Genomic DNA, 27,024 nt, shown 5'->3' on the forward strand with positions numbered 1-27,024 from the left:
CAGTTAGCAATGGCTGCTGTGAGGTCACGAACTCAGCAGCTGTTCGATGCCCACAGGACAGCAAAGTGTAGCACCCCTCCCCACCCACGACTCTTCTTCCACTCCTCTGCAGGGCTCCGTAAGCCTTGCACATAGACATGCCTTATTTAGCACCGAGCACCCACAGTCTCTTATTCTCAGCACTTTGATGAGTTTTGAGTCTTCCCAATAGTCACTGCCAACTGCAAAAGGAAGCTTCAAGGTCCAACGGCCAGAGTAGCACTAGTCTATGGACATAAACATAAATATGGAGAGTCATTTTGATGAATACAACATACCCATTTAGCCCGACAACTGTAGTAGCTTCCCTCCTGGAGCCTGTGACCTTCCCAGCCATAGATTTGACTGGGTTTTCATTAACAGGCATAAATTTCCTCCTGTGGAGCAGGCCTAAATTCCGCTGGAGAGCAGTTGGTTATCTCCATGACAGTCGTGTTACTGTTGAACCAGAGGGCACATATTGCCTGCATTGGTCTGGTTTTGTTTTTGGTTTTTTTCCTGTTCTATAACTCTTGGAGTCCAGTGCCATTTAAGACTTTCTAGTAACATACAGTGGATCAGTAGGGAGGCGTCCCACCCAGTTGTAGCACGATTTCTCAGTATACTGCAGCCGAAGAATGTGGTATCTTAGCCATAGGACCTTATTTTCTAGTTTTGCTGGGCAACCGAGAGTGTTGGCAATGTTGTTCATGGGGTTTGGGGGCTTCAGGAGCCTGCTAACAATTCACTAGGAGGTATCCCCCCCAATCCTGGTAATAACCTATTGCTTCTAGGAGCAAAGTAGATTTATTATCCCCATTTTACAACAGGGAGACCAAAACTCACAGAGCCGTCTAACTTGCCTGCTAATGAATCTGACCATCACTCAGCCCTTGACCTAAACACCTCTCTTCTTTGTTATGCAGCTGTCCAAATGGGTTTCTTTCCTGATGTGGCCTAATTCAGGTAGAGTTAAGGCTTAGCTCTTAGTTTCCACTTACATCAAGATTATGCTGTTTTTAATTTATATTTTTGTTGGTGTTTCAACTTTTTTTTTTTACATGAAATATCACTGTATTTGTTATCCAGGGAGCCTTAAAATTTGGTATTCTTCTGCCTTGCAAGTACCTAAGATTTCAGGTATGACATGGTAACTGCCCCTTTTAGTATGTTTAAACTTAGGGTCTAAGGTAGTCCTGGTAGTGGTACAGAGTTCTTAAAATCCTATTACATTTGAGTAGACATCTACAAAAACATTGATAGGCTATGCAAAGGTAACATTGTTTTACAACAGTTATTTGTATATATACATGCCTCACAGTCAGGATTAATATTCTTTTGTAAAAAAAAAAAATTCATTTATTTATTTCAGAGACAGAAAGGCAGAGAGTGAGTATAGGCACACCAGGACCTCTTGCCACTGCAAATTAACTCTAAATGCTTTTTGTGGATACTGGGGAATTGAACCAGCCTGTCGGGCTTTGCAAGCAAGCACCTCCCCATCTCTCAGGCCAGAATTAATGTTCTTAACACTATGCTTTTAGTAATTGGTATTCTGTAGAATTTAGATATTCCTCTTATTATGTGTTCATTCCACCCAATATTGGTAGAGGATTGATTGTCACATGGGAAAAATGTGTGTAAAAGTGTTAACATTTTCAATTTTACACATATTCTATGACAAAAAGAGACTGTAACACTGACCTATAATTTGTGTATGGCTCCAAATCCAAAAGTTTGTTCTTTCAAAATTTTATTCACAACCAAAGTTCATTTCAACTGCCAGAATAAATTCTTCAAAATAAAAGAGAAAAACTGAATGTTAAAAACAAAAACAACAGCAGCAACAACAACAACAAAAAAAAAACACTTGGTTGCTCTCCTTGAATAGCCCTAGGTCCTTACAGGTCTGTGAGGAAAAGAAAAACTGAGGCAGTGTTACCACAAACAGAACAACCCCTGCCCCCCACCCCCCCAAAAATTGTACTCTCAGCTTATCTGAGGGAAAAGTAAACAGAAAGTAACAACTAAGCATAATTCATCTAAACAAAAGGTCACAGAAACTCAGCTTTTCTTCAAAAATCAGCTGAAACCTTGTTTTAAAGACTAACTAATAGGTAAGACATAAAAAGTGTGTGTTTTCCTTCTAGCTTACCACCTCTGTGACCAAAGAGGACCAAACCAGCACTTGGGGCACTTCTAGATAGAGCTAATTTTGAGTTTGGGTTAAGAGATTTTTTGTGTGTGTGATCCCAGTTCCTTATGTATATACTCTGCCAGGACATCATTTTCTTCTTGTGACTCATTTATGTTTCAAGGTAAATTTTTATGACTAATAAGAACTCAGGCTGTGACGTGATTAGTTAAAAGTTAAGTCACATAGATTTCATACTCCATTAATTTGCAAGACTTTCTCATATGACTTGAGTTTAGTCTTTATAGAATAAGAGTAGAATTGCAGGAAAACATTATAAATTAGGTATTCTATTATACAGAGTGATGACTAGATAGTGCATTGTGTATGTTAATTTGGTAGAAAAGTAGATTTTGACTTTTAATCATGTAAGCTTTGTAAAATGATAGATTTGTTAGCTGGGTTGATTTGGTCAGTCTACAGTATAAACATAACCTACAAAATGTATTAAGTGTTATATGTCAGAATAAGATTTAAAAACTATAAATTAGCTCTGAAGATTATTCCTTAGCATAGGATATAGAATTATAGATCACAGATAATACTGATTTTATCCAGGAAATTATAATTGTTTGGAAACATTAACCTTTACCTTTTATTGATTTTTAAAAAATCTATGCTGGTCTTAGTGTACAAAATTCATATTATATAGTTCTTTGAAATAGTATGACAAATTAGTATGCATATATATTAATTTGGCATTGTGAGAAATTAAATGCCTGACAATAGTAAGAACTTATTAGCCAGTATAATCAACTTGGATATGGGGAATTAAATAATGCATAGTGTATCTAGGTATCATTAGTCGTGAATTGAGTTGGGTGAGAACATTTGCACAGATCAGCACAATTTATTTCCTTAGTGGAACCTGGGAATGTCACATTCATTCATTCAGCAGATCTGTATGAGGTACCTACTGTGTGTCTGCTATTGTGGGCGCTGTGAGCCATCTTGTATTATATCAGATGAGCAGGAAACAAAAGTTATGTGCTTCCTCACAAAGAATATTTACTGTGAATAAAGTGAATAGAACTGAGTGACAAGGAACAAAAATGAGGATTAGGAAAGGGGCTTGCAATTCTAAACATTACATTTCCAGGAAAGGCTGAACATGGTGGAACATACTTGTAATCCTGGCACACAGGACGCTGACAGTAGAAAACAAAGTTTTAGTTTAACCCAAGCTACACAGAGAGATTCTGCTACCTCACACAAAGAAGAAAAATTAATAAAAAATAAAATCCTTACGAACTTGAGATGGGGGAGGGGACAAAAGAAAGTAATAAGAAGGGCTTATAATCAAAACACATTATATATATGTTTAAAAATTGCAATAAAAAGCCAGGCGTGGTGGCACATGCCTTTAATCCCAGCACCCAGGAGGCAGAGGTAGGAGGATCGCCATGAGTTGGAGGCCACCCTGAGGCTCCATAGTGAATTCCAGGTCAGCCTGGGCTAGAGTGAGACCCCACCTCAAAAAACCAAAAAAAAAAAAAAAAAAAAAAAAAAAAGTCCAGCAAAGACACAAAGGAGATAAGATAGCTAGTCTAGCCATGTGCAGAAGAACATTCCAACAAGATGGAGCACATAGAGCAGAAAACGCAGCAGTGTGCTCGGCAGGTTTACGGAACCTTACAGGAGAGAGCATGGGGTTAAAGTGCAGAGACATGATGTCAGTGCTATGGCTGATTTAAAGCACTCTGCCTAAGCAAGTGAAATAAGATGTGGCAGGTTTTGTTTTGTTTTGTTTTTCTTTCGAGGTAGGGTCGCGCTCTAGCCCAGGCTGACCTGGAATTCACTATGTAGTCTCAGGGTGGCCTCAAACTCACTGTAATCCTCCTACCTCTGCCTCCCCATGCGCCACCACGCCAGCAGAGGCAAGATTTTAATCTGACTTAATTGGTGTCGCTTCAATTGTAATTGTTCTGTTGTGACTGCTATGTGAGGAGTAAATGGTGGGCAGGGCAGAATAGAAGCAGTGATAGACGCTCACATCTTGAAGCTGGGTGTGGTGGCGCACGTCTTCAATCTCAGCACTTGGGAGGCAGAGGTAGGAGGATCGCTGTGAGTTTGAAGCCAGCCTGAGATTCCCATACTGAGTTCCAGGTCAGCCTGGATAGAGTGAAACCCTATCTCAAAATCCCCACCCCCCAAAAGAAAAAGAAACTCAATCTTGAAGCCTTCTGTGGTCATAGACTCATGATCTACACTAAGAAGAGCACACTGCATGGTGGACAAAGACCCTCCTAGAGGCTGTGCCAGGATTAAGTCCTGGTTCTCTTACTGTTGTTTTTTGTTTTAAGTATTTATTTGAGAAAGAGAGTGAGAGAGAATGGGTGTGCCAATACCACCTACCACTGCAAACAAAACTCCAAACATGTACACCACTTTGTGCATCTGGTTTTACATGGGTACTGAGGAATCGAATCCAGGCCCTCAGGCTTTGCAAGCAGGTGTCTTTAACCACTGAGCCATCTCTTCAGTCCTCTCTTAATATATTTTTAATTATTTTATTTATGTACTGATTGATTTTTATTTGAGAGAGAAAGAGAAAGAGGCAGATAGAGAGAATGGACACACCAGGGCCTCTAGCCACTGCAAATGAACTCCACATGTATGTGCCACTTTGTGCATTTGGCTTTACGTGGGTACTGGGCAACTGAAATCAGGTCCTTAGGCTTTGCAGGCAAGCACCTTAACCACTGAGCTATGTCTCCAGCCCTCTTCCTATCTTACTTATTTATTTTGTTTGTTTGTTTGTTTGTTTTTTGTGGTAGGTTCTCACTCTGGCCCAGGCTGACCTGGAATTCACTCTGTAGTCTCAGGGTGGCCTCAAACTCATGGCGATCCTCCTACCTCTGCCTCCTGAGTGCTGGGATTAAAGGCATGCATCACCATGCCAACTGCTCCTTACTATCGTAATAAGTAACTTCACTTCTGTTTCTTCATTTCCTTATTGAAAAATGAAAGTAAAAGTAGTATTTGACACAGTTGTGACCACTAAAGTGACACATGCAGCAGTTCCTCACGGCTCGCACTGTCAGTATTACCCTGTTTGGCATTTGCTTGGTCATGTTGATTCCACCACCACAGTTTCACTTTGTACATCACTGAGTATTGAACTTTAAAGCCCAGAAGCTCTTGACTGCTCTTTATAGCCACCTTCCAATTTTGACTTGCCTCATTTCTTCCTGGCCTAGTTATTAGCCTTGTAATCTGCTGTTAAACTGTTACATGGCTTCTCCGTTCTGAAACCTTCGTTCCTTTTCTCTTGCTTCTTCACTTTATGGACATATTTACTTAAGGCTTCCTGTTGTGATTCTAGCTTACCTTTCTCCAGAACAAGTGCATAGTTCTGCGTGCCTTCATTCAAACTGTGGATTCTTTGCCATTTGCTTTCAATTTTACCCCAGGTGCCACAGACTGGACTTTCTAGTTAATTTCTGCAGTCATATTCTCTACTTGGTCCTGTGCTCATGTACGATCTTCTCATCCTAGACTTGGAATGTTAGATGCAAGGGACATTTTCTGTCCTCCCGTGCTCTGTTATAGTACCACGTTATTTAGTAGGTATTGTACTATTTGCTGAAGTTACTTTCTTTCATTTTTTTTTTTCCTTTTTCTCTTTAGGAATGATCAACAGCATGAAGCAGCTGAGCTTGAATCTGAGGAAAATGTTATTCCAGATTCACCAATAACAGCCTTTTCATTTTCTGGCATTAACCGGCTACGAAGAAAGGAGAATCTCCACGTCCGATACAGGGAGCAAACACATAATAAAGCGGAGCTCTCCGCGTGCACTGCTGGTAAGAGGAGAGCTGTGCTCTTGTCACTTGGTTGTGTAAAAAGCTGTTCATGCCCTGCACTACGTGGCGGAAAGAAGCTGGGCATTAAGTGGTAACCAGTGGTACCACTGGAGTTTAACTTGCAGTAGGAAAGTGACAGAAAGCGTTTCTGCCTGCGTTACATACAGGTGTGTGTTGTTCATCTGCATATGTACTTGGCATCTTATAAGTATACTTTCATTTCCTTTTTCCATTTAAAGATTTTCTTATATGTATATCTGTGAGTGGGGTGATATTTTGTAAGCATTAATGTGCTGAGTGGTTTGCATACATTATTTTAATCCTCATAGCAGGTTTGTTAGGTTAACTGATAGCTTATTTGTTTTATAGGTGAGGTATTTTGAGAGAGGTTTAAAATGCACTCAAAGTCCACTGTCAAGTAGGTAGATGAGTCAGCATTCAAATTTATGCCTTCCTGGCTCTGAACTTCTGTGCTTTCCAGGGCTTGTCCACAGGCACTCCTTCTACTGGAGCCGTTGCTAGCTGACTGCTTTTGTTTTGTGATTTGTTGCACTTGGTAGTGATCAAGAAAGGATTTTATAATTTATAGAATTTTTATATGAATACTTTGGTTTACCAGGGAATATACTTGTAATTCTAGCCCAGTTTGTTTCTGCTAAATGCTTATACATTCCTTTTCAACCAGCTCTTGAGTTTTTTTAAAAAATGCTTATTGACACTTTTATACATGTACATAATATATTTTGATCATAATCACCTCCCATTACCTTTTCCCCTCCAACCCTGACTTATCATGTGATATTATATAGTAATTCATTCTTTTAAATGTTAAATGGTAAAGACTGTAACTTTTGACCTCAACATTTGAAAAAAGTAAAACATTTAGGAAGGAGGTACACTAAATTCTGGAGTTATCTGTATAATGTGAAAATAGTGTAGACAATAGCTATGCTTTTTGTTGTTGTTGTTTGTTTGTTTTGTTTTGTTTTGTTTTGTTTTTGAAAGATAGGGTCTCACTCTAGCTCAGACTGACCTGGAATTCACCATGCAGCCTCATGCCGATCCTCCTATCTCTGAGTGCTGGGATTAAAGGCATATACCACCACGCCTGGCTAACAGTAGCTAAGCTTTTTTTCTGCGAGGGTGAGGCATTAAGGTAGGGTCTCACTCTAGTCCAGAATGAACAGGAGCTCACTCTGTAGTCCCACTTTGCCTCCTGAATGTTAGGCATAAAGGCATGCAGCATTGGGACATTGGTTGTTTCTCTGTATTTTGTGAGTTTTTATCACCATCTAGTGGAAAACATGAGAAATGCTTTAGAATCCTACATCTAATTAGGAGCTAAATTAAAATTCTAGATCTTCAGTGACCATTTATTGGCATTTAAGTTTGTTATCAGACAGGATATGAATCCTTACAGATATGAGTCTGATCATATTTATGTTTATGTATATAAAAATCCAGAAAACTAACCGCACCAATTTTCGTTATTGGTAAAGTCTAATATATCCAGTGTAGATGCATCTGGATTATTTCTTCATTGTAGAGATTAGCTTATGAATACTTTATTTATTTATTGTTTAAGGTAGGGTTTCACTCTAGCCCAGGCTGACCTGGAATTCACTATGTAATCTCAGGGTGGCCTTGAATTCATGGTGATCCTTCTACCTCTGCTTCCCAAGTGCTGGAATAAAAGGCATGCACCACTATGCCTAGCCTTATAAATACTTTAAAGCAACTTGGTTTGGTCTTGCTCTGATGATATTTTAACTTGGAATGTAGAATTTTGATTTTGAGATATAAAGTAATTTTCAGCCATGCAAATTATTTTCAAACAAATTTTAAATTATTTAATGACTAGATTAGCCCTGTTCTCCTTCCAGCCATATTGATTATTTATCTTAGATGCTTCTAGTGCTTTTTTTGAGCCCTACTAGTGATTTTTAATATTATTTTCAAGGTACAATTAAAGTAAGGTTCTATTTTCCTTTACTCTGTACCTTTGTTTTTCTTCAAGTTAAATCTTTAAACAGTAGCAATATGCTTAAGATAAAACATGTTTCTTCTAGAAAATAGAAATTATGAAAGATTATGGAAATACATGATATAGGATACTTTTTTTTGTTTTGTTTATTTTTCAAGGTAGGGTTTTACTCTAGTCCAGGGTAACCTGGAATTCACTATGTAGTCTCTCGGGGTGGCCTCAAACTCACAGTGACCCTCCTACCTCTGAATGCTGGGATTAAAGGTGTATGCCACCACTCCCGGCTACCTTTTAAATAATTTTTTTTTTTTTTTTAATTTGAGAAAGAGGCAGAAAGAGAGAACGGGCACATCAGGGCCTTAAGCCACTGCAAACGAACTCCAGACACATGAGCCACCTTGTGCATCTGGCTTACATGGGTCCTGGGAAGTTGAACCTGGATCCTTTGGCTTTGGAGGCAAATGCCTTAACTGCTAAGTCATCCCTCTATCCCTAGGATATGTGTTTTTTAAAAACAATTTTTTTGTTTGTTTGCTTTTATTTATTTGAGAGTGACAGAGAGAGAGAGAGAGAGAGAGGCAGAAAGTGAGAGAGAGAATGGGCGCCACCAGGGCTTCCAGCCACTGCAAACAAAATCCAGATGTGTGCGCCCCTTGTGCATCTGGCTAACGTAGGTCCTGGGGAATCGAGCCTTGAACCGGGGTCCTTAGGCTTCACAGGCAAGCGCTTAACCACTAAGCCATCTCTCCTAGGCTACGTTTTTAATAAACCTGCTGCTTTGTAATAGACAAGGAAATGAACTCCCCCAGCCCCCAAAATAATACCACATAGGCAATTTAGGTCAGGAGAAATGTTCATTCTAGTGCTCTCTCCCCCTCTGACCCCTCTGTCCTAGCCTGTAGCTTTGTATCATAAAGTCTAAGAATTATATCAATACAGCTGTTTGTAATGCATTTAAAGACACGTTTATATTGACTTATCAGAGTATTTTGACAGTTTCTTTAATCATTCTTTATTATGTAATCTTGCCTGTTTTCCCCCCCCTTAGAATTAAGAAAAACTTCCAAGCCTTTATCTCCTCCGCAGCATAACTCTAAAGAAAATGAAATTCTTGTAGCTGACACTTGTGAACAAAGTCAGTCGCCACCAGCCAGTAAGTAAGATATTATGGTTAGCGTGACCAGTGGCCAGAATTCGACAATATTTTTACAGTATTTTTCAGTGAGGAAAGTAATGCTATCTTAATAATTGATGTTAATGTTCATACTGTAAATTGCTAATGATTTATATAAGGAAGGCTTCAGTGTGATATATAATAACTGTATTTAGTGTATCCTTAGACTGATGGGGTGTCCAGTAAGGGGTTAGTCGTTCAGGAGGAGGACGTGGCTGCTGCTAAATTCATAAAAAGGTGGAAGAGGCGGTGAGGTCTGAGCCTCACTAACAGGGACAACAAAGTCACTTCCACTTCATATTTTGTTAGTGCAAGACTGATATTCTGGAAGCCACAGGTCATCTTATATTAGTAATTGCATGCATCTGTAAATCGTGTGTGTGTGAGTATGTGTGTGTGTGGATAGGTGAACTCTGAGCCCAGCACAGGGCACCAGAAGTAGAACATTTGAATAAGGCAGATCCTTGCTCCACAGTGCTCTAACACCTTTTCTTCTAATGCTGCCTTTACTCTGTCAGTTCGTTTTTGTTGTTGTTACTCTTATTATTTCCTTGTTTTTGTTTTTTGATTTGAGAGAGAGAAAGAGGCAGATAGAGAGATAATGGGCGCACTAGGGCCTCTGGCCACTGCAAACAGACTCCACACTCATGCGCCACCTTGTGCTTCCGGCTTCCGTGCATACTGGAAATTGAACCTGGGTCCTTGGGCCTTGAAGGCAAGCACCTTAACCACCAAGCCATCTCTCCAGTCCCTTCTTTTGCTTTTAGTAGTGCCAGGGCTTTCATATGCTGTTCAGGTGGCTCTAAACCCTGTGTCACATTCCCAGCCCGACCTGTTTTCTTCTCTCTCCAGCTTCTCTGCTGGTTCCTTTTCTTTCCCCAACATACACTGTTATAATTCCCCATTTATAAAAGTAACTCCCATCAGGGTTTCGTACATAGCAGAGCTGCTCCCTCGCTGTGATCTATTGAAAGTCAGCCCTCGACACAAGGGTTTGAAAAAAAAGAAAGGAGCTCCTGGGCTGGAGAGATGGTTTAACAGTTAAGGCGCTTGCCTGCAAAGCCTAAGGACTCATGTTCAACTCTTCAGATTCCACATCGTCCAGATGCACAGGGTGACACAAGCACATGAGTTCACACCTCTGCACAAGGTGGTGCACATGCTGGAGTTCAGTTACAGTGGGTGAAGCCCCGGCACGCCAATACTCTTTCTTTCTCTCTCTCTGTCTGTCTATCTTTCTCCCCCCCCCCCTTCTGTTTTGGATAAAACAAATGCCAGTCAGGTGAGCTTGCTTAAAAAAAAAAAAAAAAACAACTTCCTCCTAGTTGTCTCCACTCTGACCTACAGTTTCTCCATATTTTGGCTTTCTTATCACTCATCTATTTCAGTCCACTCTGATACTGGGTCTGTCCCCTTATCCTGGCCCTCATAATAGAAAGAGGAAGAAGTACAAGGTAAGAGAGGACAGAGAGGGAGAAGGACCAGAAAGGCAGAGGGAAAGAGAGCGCATTTACACACACACACCCTCATTGCACTATAACTGCTTCTGGCAAAAAATGTCCAAGCTGCTGTTACCCAATATATGCGGTCTTTAGCCTGTTAATAATGCTACTTTTTACCTCTTTCTGAAAGGATCTCATCTACAATCTGTTTTCTGCTGTCACCCATATGTTAATTAGTTCTGAATCTCAATCTGTGTTCAAGACTTCTCTCCTGGATTCCAAGCCAGTGTATCTGCCTGCCTATTGAGTGTTTCTAGCAGAATATTCTTCATCTTGAACATGTCCAAAATGGAAGCTTTTCGGTCAAACCTACTCTGCCTCATTGTATTTATAGTCTCCATTAATGACACTATACCTGTCTTTCAGTTACCTAAATCAAAAAGGTTTGAGTAGTGGCCCACACCTTTCATCCCAGGACTCGGGAGGCAGAGGTATTCCAGGTCAGCCTGGGCCAGAGCAAGACACTGCCATGGGGGAAAAAGACCTATTGGATATCTATCTCTTCATTGTCCACAGGAGACATTCTGAACTCCTTAGCACAGTTTTCCCTGTAACTGACTGTCTGCGTTCATGATCTACTTCCACCTTCTGTGATTCAATTCTTGTCAACTAAACCACGTATAGTTTCTGAACAAGCAATGTCATTTCATATATCTGGACCCTTGAAGATACTTAGAATTCTACTTTCTGTCCCAATCTAGTTAAATTGCCAAGCTCCCCTTTCTCTTAAGGGTGCCCTTAGACATCATTTTGTGTTATTTATCAGAGCAGATTTAGGGTTCCCGTATGTGTAAACTACCTCTTAAATGTACTTTTTATCATATTCTTATGTAAATTGTTCTTTAGAAAATACATGTTCTTTTTTTTAAACCTTTGAAGTGTAGCCCCAAGCTTCTTTTTCAAAAAAATATTACACATACATGCGCGTGCGCACACACACACACACACACCCCACACATGTGCACACATATTTTTTTTTTCAAGGTAGGGTCTCACTGTAGCTCAGGCTGACCTGGAAATCACTCTGTAGTCTCAGGGTGGCCTCGAACTTATGGCAATCCTTCTACCTTTGCCTCCCAAGTGCTGGGATTAAAGTCATGCGCCACCACACCCAGCTCAAAAATACTTTTATTCATTTATTTGCAATCAAAGAGAGACAGACAGACAGAGAGAATGGGCATACCAGGGCCTCTAGCCACTGCAAACGAACTACTGGCCCTCATAAGAGGAAGAGGAAGAAGTACAAGGGAAGGAGAACAGAGAAGAGAGGACAAAATATGCACCAATCCCATTAAAAGCCTGATGCCCCCCCTTAATCACTGAGCATCTCTCTAGCCCCAAGCTTCTTGAGAAAACACATCTGTTGCCTCTGTTTGAGAAAGTGATTCCTTTAGTTTTCTGACTTCCATGAATTTTATATATCTAGTTTCTACAATTGTGTGATTTTTTTTTTATTTTAGAAACATGTGGAACAAGCAATTATCGCACTGATAAATCATCTTTTAACTTAGCGACAGTTGTTGCTGAAACACTTGGACTTAGTGTTCAAGAAGAATCTGTAAGTAATTATTTGATGATAATATGAACATGTTAATGTCTGCTTAGATCTGTTCTCAGAGAATTGAGCAAGAGAAAAGTCATTTTATACAAAGACCAGTGGATAAATGCCTGGAACAAATCTAAAGTTAGAAAGGTCCATTTATATTATCCACCTCAGGCAGTCCCAAAATAAGTTCTTGAGGCATGGATTCAGTAAAAATTTAGGGGAGTAATCACAGCTTGCAGGATTTATTTTGTAAATCCTGTTTCATATTCCTTCTCACAAGGTTCATTCTGTATAAGACCTAAACTGATAGAATTTATGGGTGTTTCTAACATCTTTCAATCCTGTATTTGCTTTGGAAAACGGCCTACTGAGCACACCATTTCAACTAAAACTGATAGTTAGGAACTAGATCAAAGATCAACCCATGACTTTGTTTCTCTTATTTTAGTACTTTTTTTTTAAATTTTTTTTTTAATTTTTTTTTTAATTTTTTTTAAATTATTTATGTCAGAAAGGCAGAGAGAGAGAAAGGGGGGGGGCGCCCCAGGGCCTCCAGCCACTGCAAACCAACTCCAGACGCATGCGCCTCCTTGTCCATCTGGCTAACGTGGGTCCTGGGGAATCGAGCCTCGAACCGGGGTCCTTAGGCTTCACAGGCAAGCGCTTAACTGCTAAGCCATCTCTCCAGCCCTATTTTAGTACTTTCTCATATCCGGCAAGTTTACTTTTTTTTTTTTTCCTTTAGTTGATCTTCAGAAAATAGAAAAGGTGAATTCTTCAGTCTTAAATTTTGCTCTGGCACAATTTGAAGGGCTAAGTGTGTAGCTCAGTAATGAAATGCTTGTCTCCCGTTAATAAAACCTGGGTTTAACCCCCTGCACTATAATATAGATAAGCAGTGGTACAACTTTCAAATGGCACTACTCCTTTGCTCTTGCAAAGTTGGCTTGCTACTGAATTTCTAAAAATTAAATTGGGTTTTCATTACATTTAGATTTTTGCCTTTTTAAAATCCATCCTCAAGTGATAATAGTTTTTACCTTTGAACTTTACATGTATTTTTATGGTTTCTAATTTTCTCCTGCCATTAACCCAATAAGTCAGTAGTCTAGACACCAGTATATTAAGGGACCTGATGTCTAAAGTCTTTGGTCCTAGTGTGATCATAGGTCAGTAGCATCTTCATTGCTCTTGAGTTTGTTAGAGGCACAGTCTCATCTACTGAGCTTGTATTTTATTTTATTTTAAAATATTTTATTTCTATTCATTTGAGAGAGAGAAGGAAAAAGAGAATGGGCACACCAGAGCCTCCAGCAAACAAACTCCAGACACATGTGCCACCCTGTACATCTGGCTTATGTGGGTCCTGGGGGAATTGAACTTGGGTCCTTTGGCTTTGCAGGCAAGTGCTAAGCCATCTTTCCAGCCCTGAGCTTGCATTTTAATATGATGCCCAGTTGGCTTGTGTGCACTTTAAATCTTCGGAAACACTTCTAAAGAACGTCTTTGTTCTTTCATCTTAATGTGTTCTGGAACTAGCTTCCTATGCAGTAGTAGATATACATAGTATTCAATACAATATTGGTGGCTGCTCTCTAAAATTGTGTGCTTCATATTTTTACTGTGATATTTAAATAAAAAATTAATCATTTTAAAGTATACAATTTAGTGGGCTGGAGAGATGGCTTAGCAGTTAAGGTCCTTGCCTGTGAAGCCTAAGGACCCAGACTCAGTTCTCCAGGTCCCATGTAATCCAGATGCACAAAGGTGATGCATGCATCTGGAGTTTGTTTGCAGTTGCTGGAGGCCCTAGCGCACCCATTCTCTCTCTCCCTCTCTGTCTGTAATAAATAAATAAATAAAAATCTTTTTTAAAGTCCTTTAAAAAATATATATACACACCCACACACATATACACACACACAATTTAGAAGTATATAGCATATAATATGCAAATACTACCTGTTCCCCAAAAGAAAAATCCATACCCCTCACACATTGCATCTCTACTCCCCACTCCAAACTGCCCCAGTCTGCACTGCATCATTATAGATTTGCCTATTGTGGATATTTTATATAAATATATTATGAATTTTCAGTCTGGTTTCTTTCACCTTCCATATTTATAAGAGTTGGCTATATTGTGGTACTTATTAACATTCCATTAAATAAGTGTATTTTATATTTTGCTATTGAAGGAACCTCAGGGTCCTATGAGCCCTCTTGGTGATGAACTCTACCACTGTCTGGAAGGAGGTCACAAGAACCAGCCTTTTGAGGACTCTACAAGAACTAGTGAAGGAAGTTTAAGGTAATTTAGGGCATTTGGGTTAAAAATGTGTAGGCTGTTGGTGAAAGCACAGTACAATTAAATTACTTAGTTAAACCCTTCTCTTTAATATACAGTTTATTGTTATAGCTATGTTTTTATTTTATTTTATTTTTTGTTTATTTGCAAGTGGAGAGAAAGAATGGGCAGGCAGGGCCTCCAGCTGCTACCAAAAAAAAAAAAAAAAAACTTTTTGCATCCGGCTTTACATGGGTACTGGAGAATCAAACTCTGGTCATTAGGCTTCATAGGCAAGCGTCTTAGCCACTTAGCCATCACTCCAGCCTTAATTAATTAATTAATTTTAGAGAGAAAGAGGCATACAGAGAGAGTTTGGGTATGCCAGGGTCTTCTGTCTCTACAAAGTCCAGACATTGTGCCACTTTATTTTATGGCTTTATGCAGGTACTGAGGAATTAAGCCCTATCCATCAGACTTTGCAAGCAAGTGCCTTTAACTGCTGAGCCATCTCTCCAGCCTGTATTTTGTTTGTTTGCTTTATGTTTTTCACGGTAGGGTCTCACTCTTGCCCAGGGTGACCTGGGATGCACTATGTAGTATCTGGGTGGCCTCAAGCTCTTGGCGATCCTCCCAGCTCTGCCTCCTGAGTGCTGGGATTAAAGGCGTGCACCACCATGCTCAGCCAGTCCCTATATCTTAAGAGTATGTCTCCATAGACTCTACAAGGTTTAGGTTCAAATCCTACTACCACCCCTACCAAAAAAAATAGTGTACAGTTTTTGACCAATTGAGCTTTTTCTGCATTATAGTAGAGATTAGATTTTATTATTAGATACATTTTGCAGCTCATCCAGTAGAATTTATAAGCTTCCAGTCTTCTTCCTCTACTCCTACCGTCTCTTCTGTGTTTTTAATCATTGAATGTGCAAATTGCAATTATAAGTTTGGATGAGTTTCCAAGATTGTGTTGCTTTTTGCTTATTAAGTTTTACTAATTTCAGAATATCCATTATTTTAAGCTAGTAATACTTATATTTATAGAGTATTTTTGTTTGCTCGTTTTATTCTTTTTTTTTTTTTTTCTGTCATTTTTTGAGGTAGGGTCTTGCTGTAGCCCAGGCTGATTTGAAATTCATTGTGTAATCTCATGGTGCCTTGAACTCCCAACAATCTTTCTACCTCTTCCTCCTGAGTGCTGGGATTAAAGGCATGTGCTACCACACCCAGCTCTTGGTTTTCAATATATGTATGTGTATATATATATATATATATATATATATATATATACCTACATATATATATATACACATACACACACACACATACATACATATATATGTTACACTTAATATTTCACTATATTAACTCATTAAGGCAGGTTTTATTATGTTTTCCCTGTTTCTTTAAAAGTATGAAAATACAACTCTAGAAAGGTTAGATGGTTTATTAAAGGTCCTGTAGCTGTTAAGAGCTATACTCAGAGTCCTTACTGAGCCCTTATCTTCACATTTAAACCCAGTTCTTTATACAGTTACCTGTTTTACTAAAGACAGGTAGAACATCAATTTATGTATTATAGGAATTTTGTTTCTTAGAATTATTCATAAGATTTCATAATACAGTTCCTCAGTGGAATTTTTTGTTCATATAATGAAGTTATTTTAATTACTTTTTAAGTGTGTGTGTGTGTACATGTTTATGTGGGTACACATGTTGGCACATGTATGTGGAGGCCAAAAACAACCTCAGTAGGGTGTTTATCTCCTTTGAGACAGGGCCTCTCACTGGCCAGCAAACTCTAAGAATGCACCTCTCTCCACCTCCCCAGAACTGGGATTACACATATGCCATACTACACCAGACAATTTTACATGGGTTCTGGGGATTGAACTCAGATCCTCATGCTTGCAAGTAAGGCAAACACTTTAACAACTGAATCATCTCCAAAACTCCTATTTTGATTATTTAAGTTAACATTTTTAAATATTTTTATTTACTTATTTATTGGAGAGAGAGAAAGAAGCAGAGAGAGAAAGAGAATGGGTACACCAGGGCATCCATCCACTGCAAACAAACTCCAGAGGCATGCTCTACTTGTACATCTGGCTTATGTGGGTACCAGGGAATTGAGCCTGGGTTCTTGGGATTTGCAGACAAGCACTTTATCTGCTAAGCCATCTCTCCAGCTCTTATATATTTACTTGAGAGAAAGAATGGGTGCACCAGCACCTCCAGCTGCTGCCAGCAGACTCCAGATGCATGCGCCACCTTGTGCATCTGGTTAACATGGATCTTGGGGACTTGAACCTGGGTCCTTTGGCTTTGCAGACAAGCACCTTAACTGCTAAGCCATCTCTCCAGCCCTTAAATAAAGATTTGTGCATAGGAAGCCATGTGCAGTAGCACATGCCTATTATTCCAGCTTCTGAGAAAGCTGAGGTGAAGAATCACTTGATCCCATAAGATCAAAGCCAGCTTGGGCAGCAGAGTGAGAGAGAGAGAGAGAGAGGGGGAGTGTGTTACACTTGTCTCTTATTTTCTTCAGTGAGAGAAAAAGTTGACCACTTTATTTATTTAGGTCTTCAGATTCTACTGCCAAGTCTCCTCCCCAGGAAGAATTAACTACTCGGGTGTCATCGCCTGTATTTGGAGCTACCTCTGTTGTAAAAAGTCATTTGGGCTTGAATACAAGTTTGTCCCCCTCTCTCTTAGACATTGGGAAAAAAAACCTTCTGAAAACAGCTCCTTTTAGTAACATTCCTATTTCTAGATCAGAGAAAACTAGATCAAAATCTGAAGACACTGCCCTTTTCAAACAGCATAGTCTTGGGTCTGAGATGAACAAGGTCATTAGCCAGTCGTGTAATAAGCAGGTACTTATAACTAAAAATGCAAGTGAATGCCGAGGCGAGCAGGAGAGCATGGATCATGTTAGAGATGGTGCTTCTGATAAACACTGCATGGCCCTGAAATCACTGGGAAGCAGAGCATCCAAGAGAAAGAAGACTGAGGAAGAAAGTGACCATGAAGAAAACTGTCCCCAGACCTGTTTTGATAAAGAAAATACTTTCCCTTTTCCAATGGATAATCAGTTTCCCATGAATGGGGACCACATGATGGATAAACCTCTGGATCTTTCTGATCGGTTTTCAGTAGTTCAGCGTCAAGAGAAAAGCTACGGAAATGAGACCTCTAAAAACAAACTTAAACAAGTTACCATTTATGAGGCTCTGAAGCCCACTCCAAAGGGCTCCTCCTCAGGCCGTAGAGCCTTGAGTGAAAGCTGCATGGGAGCCAAAGATGCCCCACAGGAGTCCTGTTTACAGGAGAGCACCCTCCAGTCCTCAAGTAAATTCTCTCCGGACCATAAAACACCATTACAAATCAAAGAAGAGAATCCTGTCTTCAAAATCCCTCTGTGTCCACATGGAAGTTTGGAGACGGAGAATCTTTTTGACAACATGAAGGTTTGTGTAAAATGTTCAAGGATTTTGATTAAATTCTTGTTTGTGATTTTACCTAGGTTCTAATAGTTGTTTTTGTTTAGGGAGCTGGTTCTCATGAGCCAATAAAAACTAAAAACAGGTCAGGCCCCAGAGGGTGTGAACTTGCATCAGTTCTTCAGTTAAATCCCTGTAGAATCACTAAGACGAAGTCTCTGCAGAACCACCAAGGTATGTGCACCATGAGTGGATGTCTGCTCTTTAATCAGGGATTGTTTGCAGTCTATGAGGAAGTTGTTTGGGGCCATAGATTTTATTTCTTCCTGCATATTTCTGTCTGTAGTGTGATTCTCATCGGTTTATTTTTCTGCTCTTGTGCTTTTTGCAAAAATGAATTGAAATATTTTGGTACTTGTGTTTATAGGTAATTTTGCATAGTTATTTATTTTATGGTTATTTCTTAACTTTCTTTACAAAAAATTTAAACTATACAGTTGTACATGCTAGGCAACTGCTCTACCACTAGGCTACAGTCCAAGTATACATTTAAAAAATATATATTTATTTGTTTTCAAGAGAGAGAATGAGAATGGGCCTTTGCCACTGAAAACGAGCTCTAGCCACATCTGCTACTTTGTTCATTTGGCCTTACGTGGGTTTGGGGAAATGGTCAGTAGGGTTTGTAGTCAAGCACCTTTAACCACTGAGAAATTTTCCAGCCCCCAACTATATGAAATTTTTAAAATAAAAATGAGAACTTTGTCATCTAAATCTTATTCCTCATCTCAGAGGCAGACTGTTTTATTTGTGTATCTACCTGTAAGCATATCCATACATGTTTACATAGGTTTTTAAATTTTTTTATTTATTTGCAAGCAGAGAGAAACAAAGGGAGAGAATGAGAATGGGCGTGCCAGGTCCTCTAGCCGCTGCACGTGAGCTCCAGATACATCCACTTTGTGCATCTGGCTTTACGTGGGTACTGAGGAATCAAACTTGGTCTTTAGGCTTTACAGGCAGACACCTTAACCACTGAACTATCTTTCCAGCCCCCATACATAGGTTTTTAAATAGTTTAAAACAGTTTATCCTAATATAAATATGTAATCTTTCATAATTTTACTGTTATAAGGGAATCCTTTTGTTTCTAGACTCTAGCTATTTCTATACTTATATGCAATGAGGTTTTGTTGTTGTTGTATTAGCAAGTTATTCTTTCATTCTTTGCTCATTTTCCTTTTTCCTGAAACTCATTCTTTAGTTTTTCTTCTAGCAAGTATTCTAGTATCTGCATGAAAATGTTTTTTTCATTTTCTTCCCTGTTTCTTCCATAGCTTTTTTGTTTTGTTTTGTTTTGCTTTTTGAGGTAGGGTCCCACTCTAACCCAGGCTGGCCTGGAACTCACTCTTTAGTCCCAGGCTGGCCTTGAACTCACAGTCATCCTCCTACTTCTGCCTCTCAAGTCTGGGATTAAAAGCATGTGCCCCCACTTCGAGGTCATAATACATATATATGCACCTTTTGTAGTTTACTTGGAGCTGGTATTAGTCAACTTCATGTTCTTTAATAATTTAATAAATTTAATAATTGACATGTATTATATTTACATACACACATATATCTCCAAATGTAATATAATGTTAACTTTTAAAAAGTACTTTGTGAAAATATAAACTATATACCATGAAAAGCACCCATTAAAGTGTCCAGTGCAAAGTGTTTGGTATATTCAGAGCTATACAACTGTCTCTATGGTCTCAAGGTTTTGTCCTTCATATTTAACTATTCTGAAGTTTTTAGATTAATAGGGATGGTCCAGTCAGTATATAATCTTAGAACTTCTTTCATTTGCCATGATGTTTTCAATTTGTATTCATATTGTAGCATATGTAGCATATATCAATACTTCATTTATATTGCCAAATAAAATTTCCACTATGATTTATTCACAAGTTAATAAAAATTTGCTTTTGTTATTGCTCTTATGAGCAATACCACCATGAACCCTTGCGTACAAGTTTTTGGAGAGATGCATATTTTCATTCTTTCTCAAGTTGCCTACGAGTGGAATTTGTCGACCATGTGCCAGGTCTCTGGTTGACTTTTGAGGGGCTTTCGAAGCAGCCCAGCCATTTCATGTTCCCTCTTAGCACTATGTGTGTTTCAGTTCTGAACAAGCCAAGTGTTACCAAGTTTTTTGGTTCCAGCCATCTTAGTGGGTATAAACTAGTATCTTACTTTAGTGTCTATTTTTCTGATAGCTGATCATGTTGAACATTTTTTCAGTTTGCCATTTAAGTTGTTTAGATCCTTTGTCCATTTTAAGTACTACTTATTTGAAAGAGAGGGAGAGAGGGTGCCAAGGCCTCTTGCCACTGTAAGTGAACTCCAAATGTATATACCACTTTGTGCATCTGGCTTTAAATGGGTACTGGAGAATGAGGCCAGACCAGCAAGCAAGCACTGTTAACCACTAAGCCACCTCCCCAGCCATTGAGTTATTTTTTAAAGTATATATATGTTTATTTTTGTTGTTGTTTTGTTTTTCGAGGTAGGGTTTCACTCTAGTCCAGACTGACCTGGAATTCACTATGTAGTCTCATTGTGGCCTTGAACTCATAGTAATCCTCCTACCTCTACTTTCCAAGTGCTGGGATTAAGCCCAGTCTACAGTATATGTTTTAAGAGTTCTTTGTATGACCTAGACGGAAGACCTTCACCAGACTGATTTGTAAAGTATTTCCTCCAACTCTGCATGTACCCTAATATGTTAAAGTGATGAGTTTTCAGATCAGTTTTTCCTTTGTCCTTTTCCCCTCCTTATGTAAGATGCAGCCTTTGAAAATATCCAGTGGAGTATAGATCCTGGAGCAGACCTTTCTCAGTATAAAATGGATGTGACTGTGGTAGATTCCAAGGTAAGTGAAATAAGAAAGGTAAAGTCTGTGTCCTCTTCTCCTGTGGGTTGTTAATCAACCTTTCCTGTTCACTCTGTGGCATGAGGATGCTTTTTATTAATGTATTTTTTATTTTTATTTATCTGAGAGTGACCGACAGAGAGAGAAAGAGGCAAAGAGAGAGAGAGAGAGAATGGGCACACCAGGGCCTCCAGCCACTGCAAATGAGCTCCAGATGTGTGCACCCCCTTGTGTATCTGGTTAACGTGGGTCCTGGGCAATCGCCTCGATCTGGGGTCCTTTGACTTCACAGGCAAGCACTTAACTGCTAAGCCATCTCTCCAGCCCATGAAGATGCTCTTTAAAAACTTTTATTTACTTTTTAAAAAAAAAAAGGTATGAATATGCTCCTTCTTCAACATTCTGGCATTGTTGAAAGAATAATAATACTTTTTTGACTTTGAAGGCCTTTGCTATAAGACTTTAATAAAGGGTTTTAAATAACAGAAAATTCTAATTGCATATCTTAATTTAAATTTTATCAAAATAATTCATCATATGCCTGTGTTTTTTGTTTGTTTGTTTGTTTGTTTGTTTGTTTGTTTGTTTGTTTTTGAGACAGGGTCTCATATAGCACCTACTGGCCTCAAACTCATAATCTTCCTGCCTCAGTCTCCTGAATTTTGTGATGACAGGCACACACTACCATGCCTTGCTTAAGTACTGTGGGTTTTTTTTTTTTTAATTCGGTTAAAATTCATAGTAGAAATGCTTTTTTTGTTTTGTTCAGGTTCTATATTGTTTGAGAAGTTCATTTTCATTTGGTGGCACATTAATGACAAATTATTTAATAGATGCTAGAATAACATACCCACCAGAAAATCAAATTTGATTATTAAAAAAAACTAATTTCAGTGAACATTGTTTTTCATTTACTATAAGGTTGATTAGAGAAGGAAAGAAAAACTCAGAAGAGTTTAGTGGTAAATAAGTCTCCCTTTTAGGCTACAGACCTCCTTTCCCTCCACTCAAAGAAGGTGTTAGCTGCCGTTATCTTTTTGTTGCTGGGACAACCACCTGACCAAAAGCAGCTCATGAGAGGAAAGGGGTTATTTCAGGCTTACCAATTCCAGGGGACGTTTCACCGTGGTGGGAGAACCTGGCTCACTGTAGTGTCCACAGCAGAGAGACAAAGGGAAACCAACACCAGCAAACACAGACAGACAGAGCTCAAAGTGGCTCTGAACACCCCTAGTAGGGCTGGACTAAACATCACCCCCAGTGACACCCCTCACCTTACCTCCCAGCAGGGATCTGCCTGCCAGGGACTTAAGTGGTAAGTTTAATCTTTATCAAAACTGCCTGAGTCTCTGGGGCCATATATTCAAACCACAACAGTGCTTATATATTGAAACTAAAATGTTTTATAGGCTATAAAACCTAAGGTATAAAAGTAAATAGAACTTAAATGCTTAAAAATATTAACAATTTATATTATGTATATTTTACCAAAATTTTTGGTCAAAGTAGGTACAAGAACAGGGAGGAATAATTGCTAAAATGTTGACTTTTTAAAACATTTATCCAGGGTGGCAGTCAGGCAAAATTAGGAGGGGAGACTGTAGACATGGACTGCACATTGGTCAGTGAAACCATCCTCTTAAAGATGAAGAAGCAAGAGCAAAAAGGAAACAGTCCAAGTAAGATTTGTCTTGATTTTTGCTTACTTTAATCAAAATGTTGAACAAACTTTGTAGTTATGCCATTGTACTGATAAGCCCAACGAACTCATAAACAAGGTATTTTTCATGCTCTATTAATTTAGAGTGGTATCATTTTGGTTTGGTTGGCTTCTCAGACAGTAGTCTTGCTATGTAGCCCAGGCTAACCTTGAATTTGCCATTCTCCTGTCTCAACCTCTTGAGATCTGAGATTACGGACATGCACCACTATGTCCAGCTGCTGCTCTGTTAATTTTATGTTCATCTTTAGGAAATCTCTGGTTGATTATTTCACACAAAAATATTTAACCTTAATAATTTTCAGGAATTAAATTGTCTTATATGGGTCAACAAACTGTAGCCAGTGATGATTTATAAATAAAGTTTTTTAGGAGCGTAGCCTCATTGATTTGTTTTATGTGGTCCCCATGGTTGCTTGTTCAAAGGCAGAAGTGAGTAGTTGGTTCAAACCTTATGGCTCCTTGAGCCTGAAATATTTATTTTTTAATCTTTTTAAAAATATCTTATTTGACTGGCGCGGTAGCACACACCTTTAATCCCAGCACTTGGGAGGCAGAGGTAGGGTCGTCGTGAGTTCAAGGCCTCCCTGAGACTCCATAGTGAATTCCAGGTCAGCCTGAGCTCGAGTGAGACCCTACCTTGAAAAAAACGAACAAAAAAAAATTATTTACTTTATTTAAGAGAGAGAAAGAAATATATATAGAGAGAGAATGGGTGCACCAGGGCCTCCATCCACTGTTAATGAAATCAAGACACATGCTCCACCTTGTGCATCTGGCTTATGTGGGTCCTGGGAAATCAAACCTGGATCCTTTGGATTCTTAGACAAGCGCTTTAACCACTAAGCCATCTCTCCAGCCCCTTATCTTTTTTAATAAGGAGGTTGTTCATCCCTGGTTTAGACTTTTTTTGTTGTTGTTGAAGCAGATAGTAAGCATGTGAGCATGATGGGGCCTTCTGCCACTGCAGACAAACTCCAGACACATGTACCACTTTGTGTATCTGGCTTCACATGGATACTGGGGAATTGAACGCTGGCTGTCAGGCTAGGATTTTCTAAAGCAGTTTGGTAAAGAAAGGGGAAGTCTATAGAGAAATATTAATATAGATTTACAAATGAGCAAGAATAATATGTGTGTATCCTGATTTAATCTATCATATTCTGCCTGTACAAAAAAAGGAGGATTTAATCAAAGTAGACATTTATACTTTTTTTTTATAATGAGCGTCTGTTACTTCTTTGCCTAACACCTGGATATTTCCCAAAACAGGTGGGAACTTTTGAAGGACTTGTAGGCACCACACTGCAGGTTCCCTACATTCCTTGCTTTAGATGCTAGAAACATCTTTTTCTTTTTGTTTTGTCTTTTGTTTCTTCGAGGTAGGGTCTCACTCTGGCCCAGGCTGACCTGGAATTCGCTATGTAGTCTCAGAGTGGCCCTGAACTCACGGCGATCCTCCTATCTGCCTTCCGAGTGCTGGGATTAAAGGCATGTGCTGCCACGCCTGGCTTTTGTATTATTTTTAACCCTGGTACTGACCAAAGTTCTTATTTCAGGGAACTTATTGAAATAATGGGAGCAAGGGCTGGAGAGATGGCTTAGCAGTTAAGGCATTTGCCTGCAAACCAAAGGGCTTAGGTTTGATTCCCCAGGACCCAATGTAAGCCGCACAAGGTGGTGCATGCATCTGGATATCGTTTGCAGGGTAACGGCCCTGGTGCTCCCATTCTTTCTCTCTTTATATCTCCTTTCTCTGTCTCTCAAATAAATAAATTAAATTAAAGTTTTTTTAAAGAATGAGATAAAAACAAGTAAATCTATAATATGATACATGATGAGGTGTTCAGGGCAACAAAATCCAGATAAGGATGTTGGAGTTCTGGGGATAAGAAGCTGTTGTCATTTTATGCTGAGCACTCTTCGCTAGTTAGCTCTGGCCTGACTTGATAGAAAACTGATTCTGTGACTGTTCTTAAACTGTGGTGTTCTGTTTTTTTATTAATATTATTTTCTTAATTTTTTATTTTTGGTTTCTTCAAGATAGGGTCTCAATCTGGCCTAGGCTGACCTGGAATTCACTACGTAGTCTCAGAGTGGTCTTGAACTAACAGCGATCCTCCTACCTCTGCCTTCTTAGTTCTGGGATCAAAGGCATGCACTGCCACGCCTGGCTTTTGTATTATTTTTAATTCTGGTATTTAAACTATGATTATGTAGTAGAAAATGTAGTTAGACCTCTAAAGATGGATTTAGCACTTTTACATAGTAGATAAGGTACTAAATTTATTGTTTCTATCAATTTTATACTACCACATGCTAATGGTATTTGAAGAAAGATGATTTTTTTTTTTTGCTGTTTCATTAGAAAAACAAGGCAAGTAAAATTCTATAGAGATTTTAATATCTGTTAATTATACATTTCTAGTTTATACAGCGTTTTCACCATTCATTCTGATTTCTATCTCTCACAGTTTCTTATTAGTTATATATGAGCTGATAGAAAAAAACTATTTTTAAAAAATAATTTTATTTATTTGCAAGAGAGAGGAAAGGGAGAGGGAAAGGAGTATGGGTGCCCCAAGACCTCTTGTTTCTACAAACGCCAGACACATGCACCACTTTGTGTGACTGCTTTATTACATGGGAACTGGGGAATTGAACCCTGGGCAAGATGGCTTTACAAGCCAGTGTCTTTACTGAGCCATCTCCCAAGTCCCAAACTTTAATTTTTTAAAAAAGATTTTATTTTATGTATTTATTAGAGACAGAGAGAGGGAGAGAGAGTGCATGAGAATGGGCACACCAGGGCCTCCAGGTACTGCAAACAAACTCCAGGTACATGTGCTACAGTGTGCATCTGGCTTACATGGGACCTAGAGAATCAAACCTGGGTCTTTAGGTTGCACCTTAACCACTAAGACATCTCTCAAGCCCCCAAACTTTAATTTTTATGAGGGATATCCTTAGCAGCAAAAATGAATAGTCTCTTCACAAGACAACACATAAAATCATCATGTAAAGACTCTGTAAATGTTCCAAACCACCAAGACTTGGGAGTTTATTCTTGCCTTGTGTGCTATTTGTTTTGTTTTAATTATTTTTTTGTTGATTTATTTTGTGTGAGAGAGAGAGAAGAGAGAATTGCTTTGTATATAGTTTGTAAGAATTATGATACAATGTATGATTCATGGTTTAATTTTTTTTTAATACTTAATTACATATGTTAAAGGTAGGGTCTCACTCTAGCCCAGGCTAAACTAGAATTCACTCTAGCCTCAGGGTGGCCTCAAAAGTGATCCTCCTACCTCAGCCTCCCAAGTTCTGGGATTAAAGGCACACACCACCTCACCCAGGCCAGAACCATATTTTTTTTTTTCCGAGCCCAGGCTGACCTGGAATTACTCTATATTCTCAGGGTGGCCTTGAACTCTTGGTGATCCACCTACCTCTGTCTCCCAAGTGCTGGGATTAAAGGCACGCACCCCCACACCTGGCTAGAACCATTTTTTTAAGAATGTGTACCTACAAATGCCTCTCTACTTACAGGTATTCATTAAAAGAATATTCTTCATAATTAGACCCAAAACCTGTATTATAATTGTGTTTTTAAAAATTATCCTGGGCTGTAGAGATGGTTCAGTGGTTAAAAGCTCTTGCTTACAAAGCCTAATATCCTGAGTTTGATTCCCCAGTACTCACGTAAAGCCAAATGCACAAACTGGTGCATGTGTCTGGGGTTTGTTTGCAGTGTAGGAGGCCCTGGTGTGCCCATTCTTTCTCACTCTCTTTTTTTTTTTTTTTTTCTCTTTCTCTCCCTCTCAAATAAATAAACAAAATATTTTCTAAAAAATCAAAATTATCAGGCTGGAGAGAAGGCTTAGCAGTTAAGGCACTTGCTTGCAAAGCCTAAGGATTCATGTTCAACTTTCCCGTCCCACATAAGCCAGATACACGAGGTGACACAAGCACACAAGGTTGCACTTGCATACAAGATGGTGCCCATGTCTGCAGTTTGATTTCAGTGGCTGGAGTTCCTTGTGTACCAATTCCCTCTCTCTCTCTCTCTCTCTCTCTCTCTCTGACAAAAACAAATCAAAATTATCTCTAGGGGCTGGGTAATGGCTTAGTGGATAAATGCTTGCCGTGCAAGCATAAGGGTCCTAGAGGGCCTGGTTTGCCCTGAGTTGATTTACCAGCACCCACATGAGCAGATGGGCATGGCCATATACTCCTTTAACTCCGGTCCTGAGAGGAACGGGGACTAGAGAATCTCAGGCTCAAAACTGGAATCTCCAGTTTCAGCGAGTCTCTCTCTCAAGGAGGCAAAGCTTAAGAGTGACAGAGGAAGACACCACTATTCTCTGGCCTCCCCATATGTACTTCACACATGCAAAAATAGTATCTTAACACTGAATTACACACTTTA

At 39.1% G+C, this 27,024-nt stretch overlaps 1 protein-coding gene across 2 annotated transcripts in view; it reads left to right on the forward strand.

Annotated features, from left to right (window-relative positions):
• Rbbp8 (RB binding protein 8, endonuclease) overlaps nucleotides 1-27,024 on the forward strand; it is a 99,867-nt gene that overhangs the window by 58,286 nt on the left and 14,557 nt on the right. For both annotated transcript variants that reach the window (XM_045135148.1, XM_004654828.2), the window contains exons 7-14: nucleotides 5,843-6,018; nucleotides 9,051-9,155; nucleotides 12,139-12,236; nucleotides 14,423-14,535; nucleotides 17,093-17,981; nucleotides 18,062-18,188; nucleotides 20,787-20,875; nucleotides 22,443-22,554. In XM_045135148.1, coding sequence (XP_044991083.1) covers nucleotides 5,843-6,018; nucleotides 9,051-9,155; nucleotides 12,139-12,236; nucleotides 14,423-14,535; nucleotides 17,093-17,981; nucleotides 18,062-18,188; nucleotides 20,787-20,875; nucleotides 22,443-22,554 — 1,709 coding nt within the window. The remainder of the gene's footprint in view (nucleotides 1-5,842; nucleotides 6,019-9,050; nucleotides 9,156-12,138; nucleotides 12,237-14,422; nucleotides 14,536-17,092; nucleotides 17,982-18,061; nucleotides 18,189-20,786; nucleotides 20,876-22,442; nucleotides 22,555-27,024) is intronic.

Source organism: Jaculus jaculus, chromosome 15 (genome assembly GCF_020740685.1).
Source record: "Jaculus jaculus isolate mJacJac1 chromosome 15, mJacJac1.mat.Y.cur, whole genome shotgun sequence".
Lineage (NCBI taxonomy): Eukaryota > Metazoa > Chordata > Mammalia > Rodentia > Dipodidae > Jaculus > Jaculus jaculus.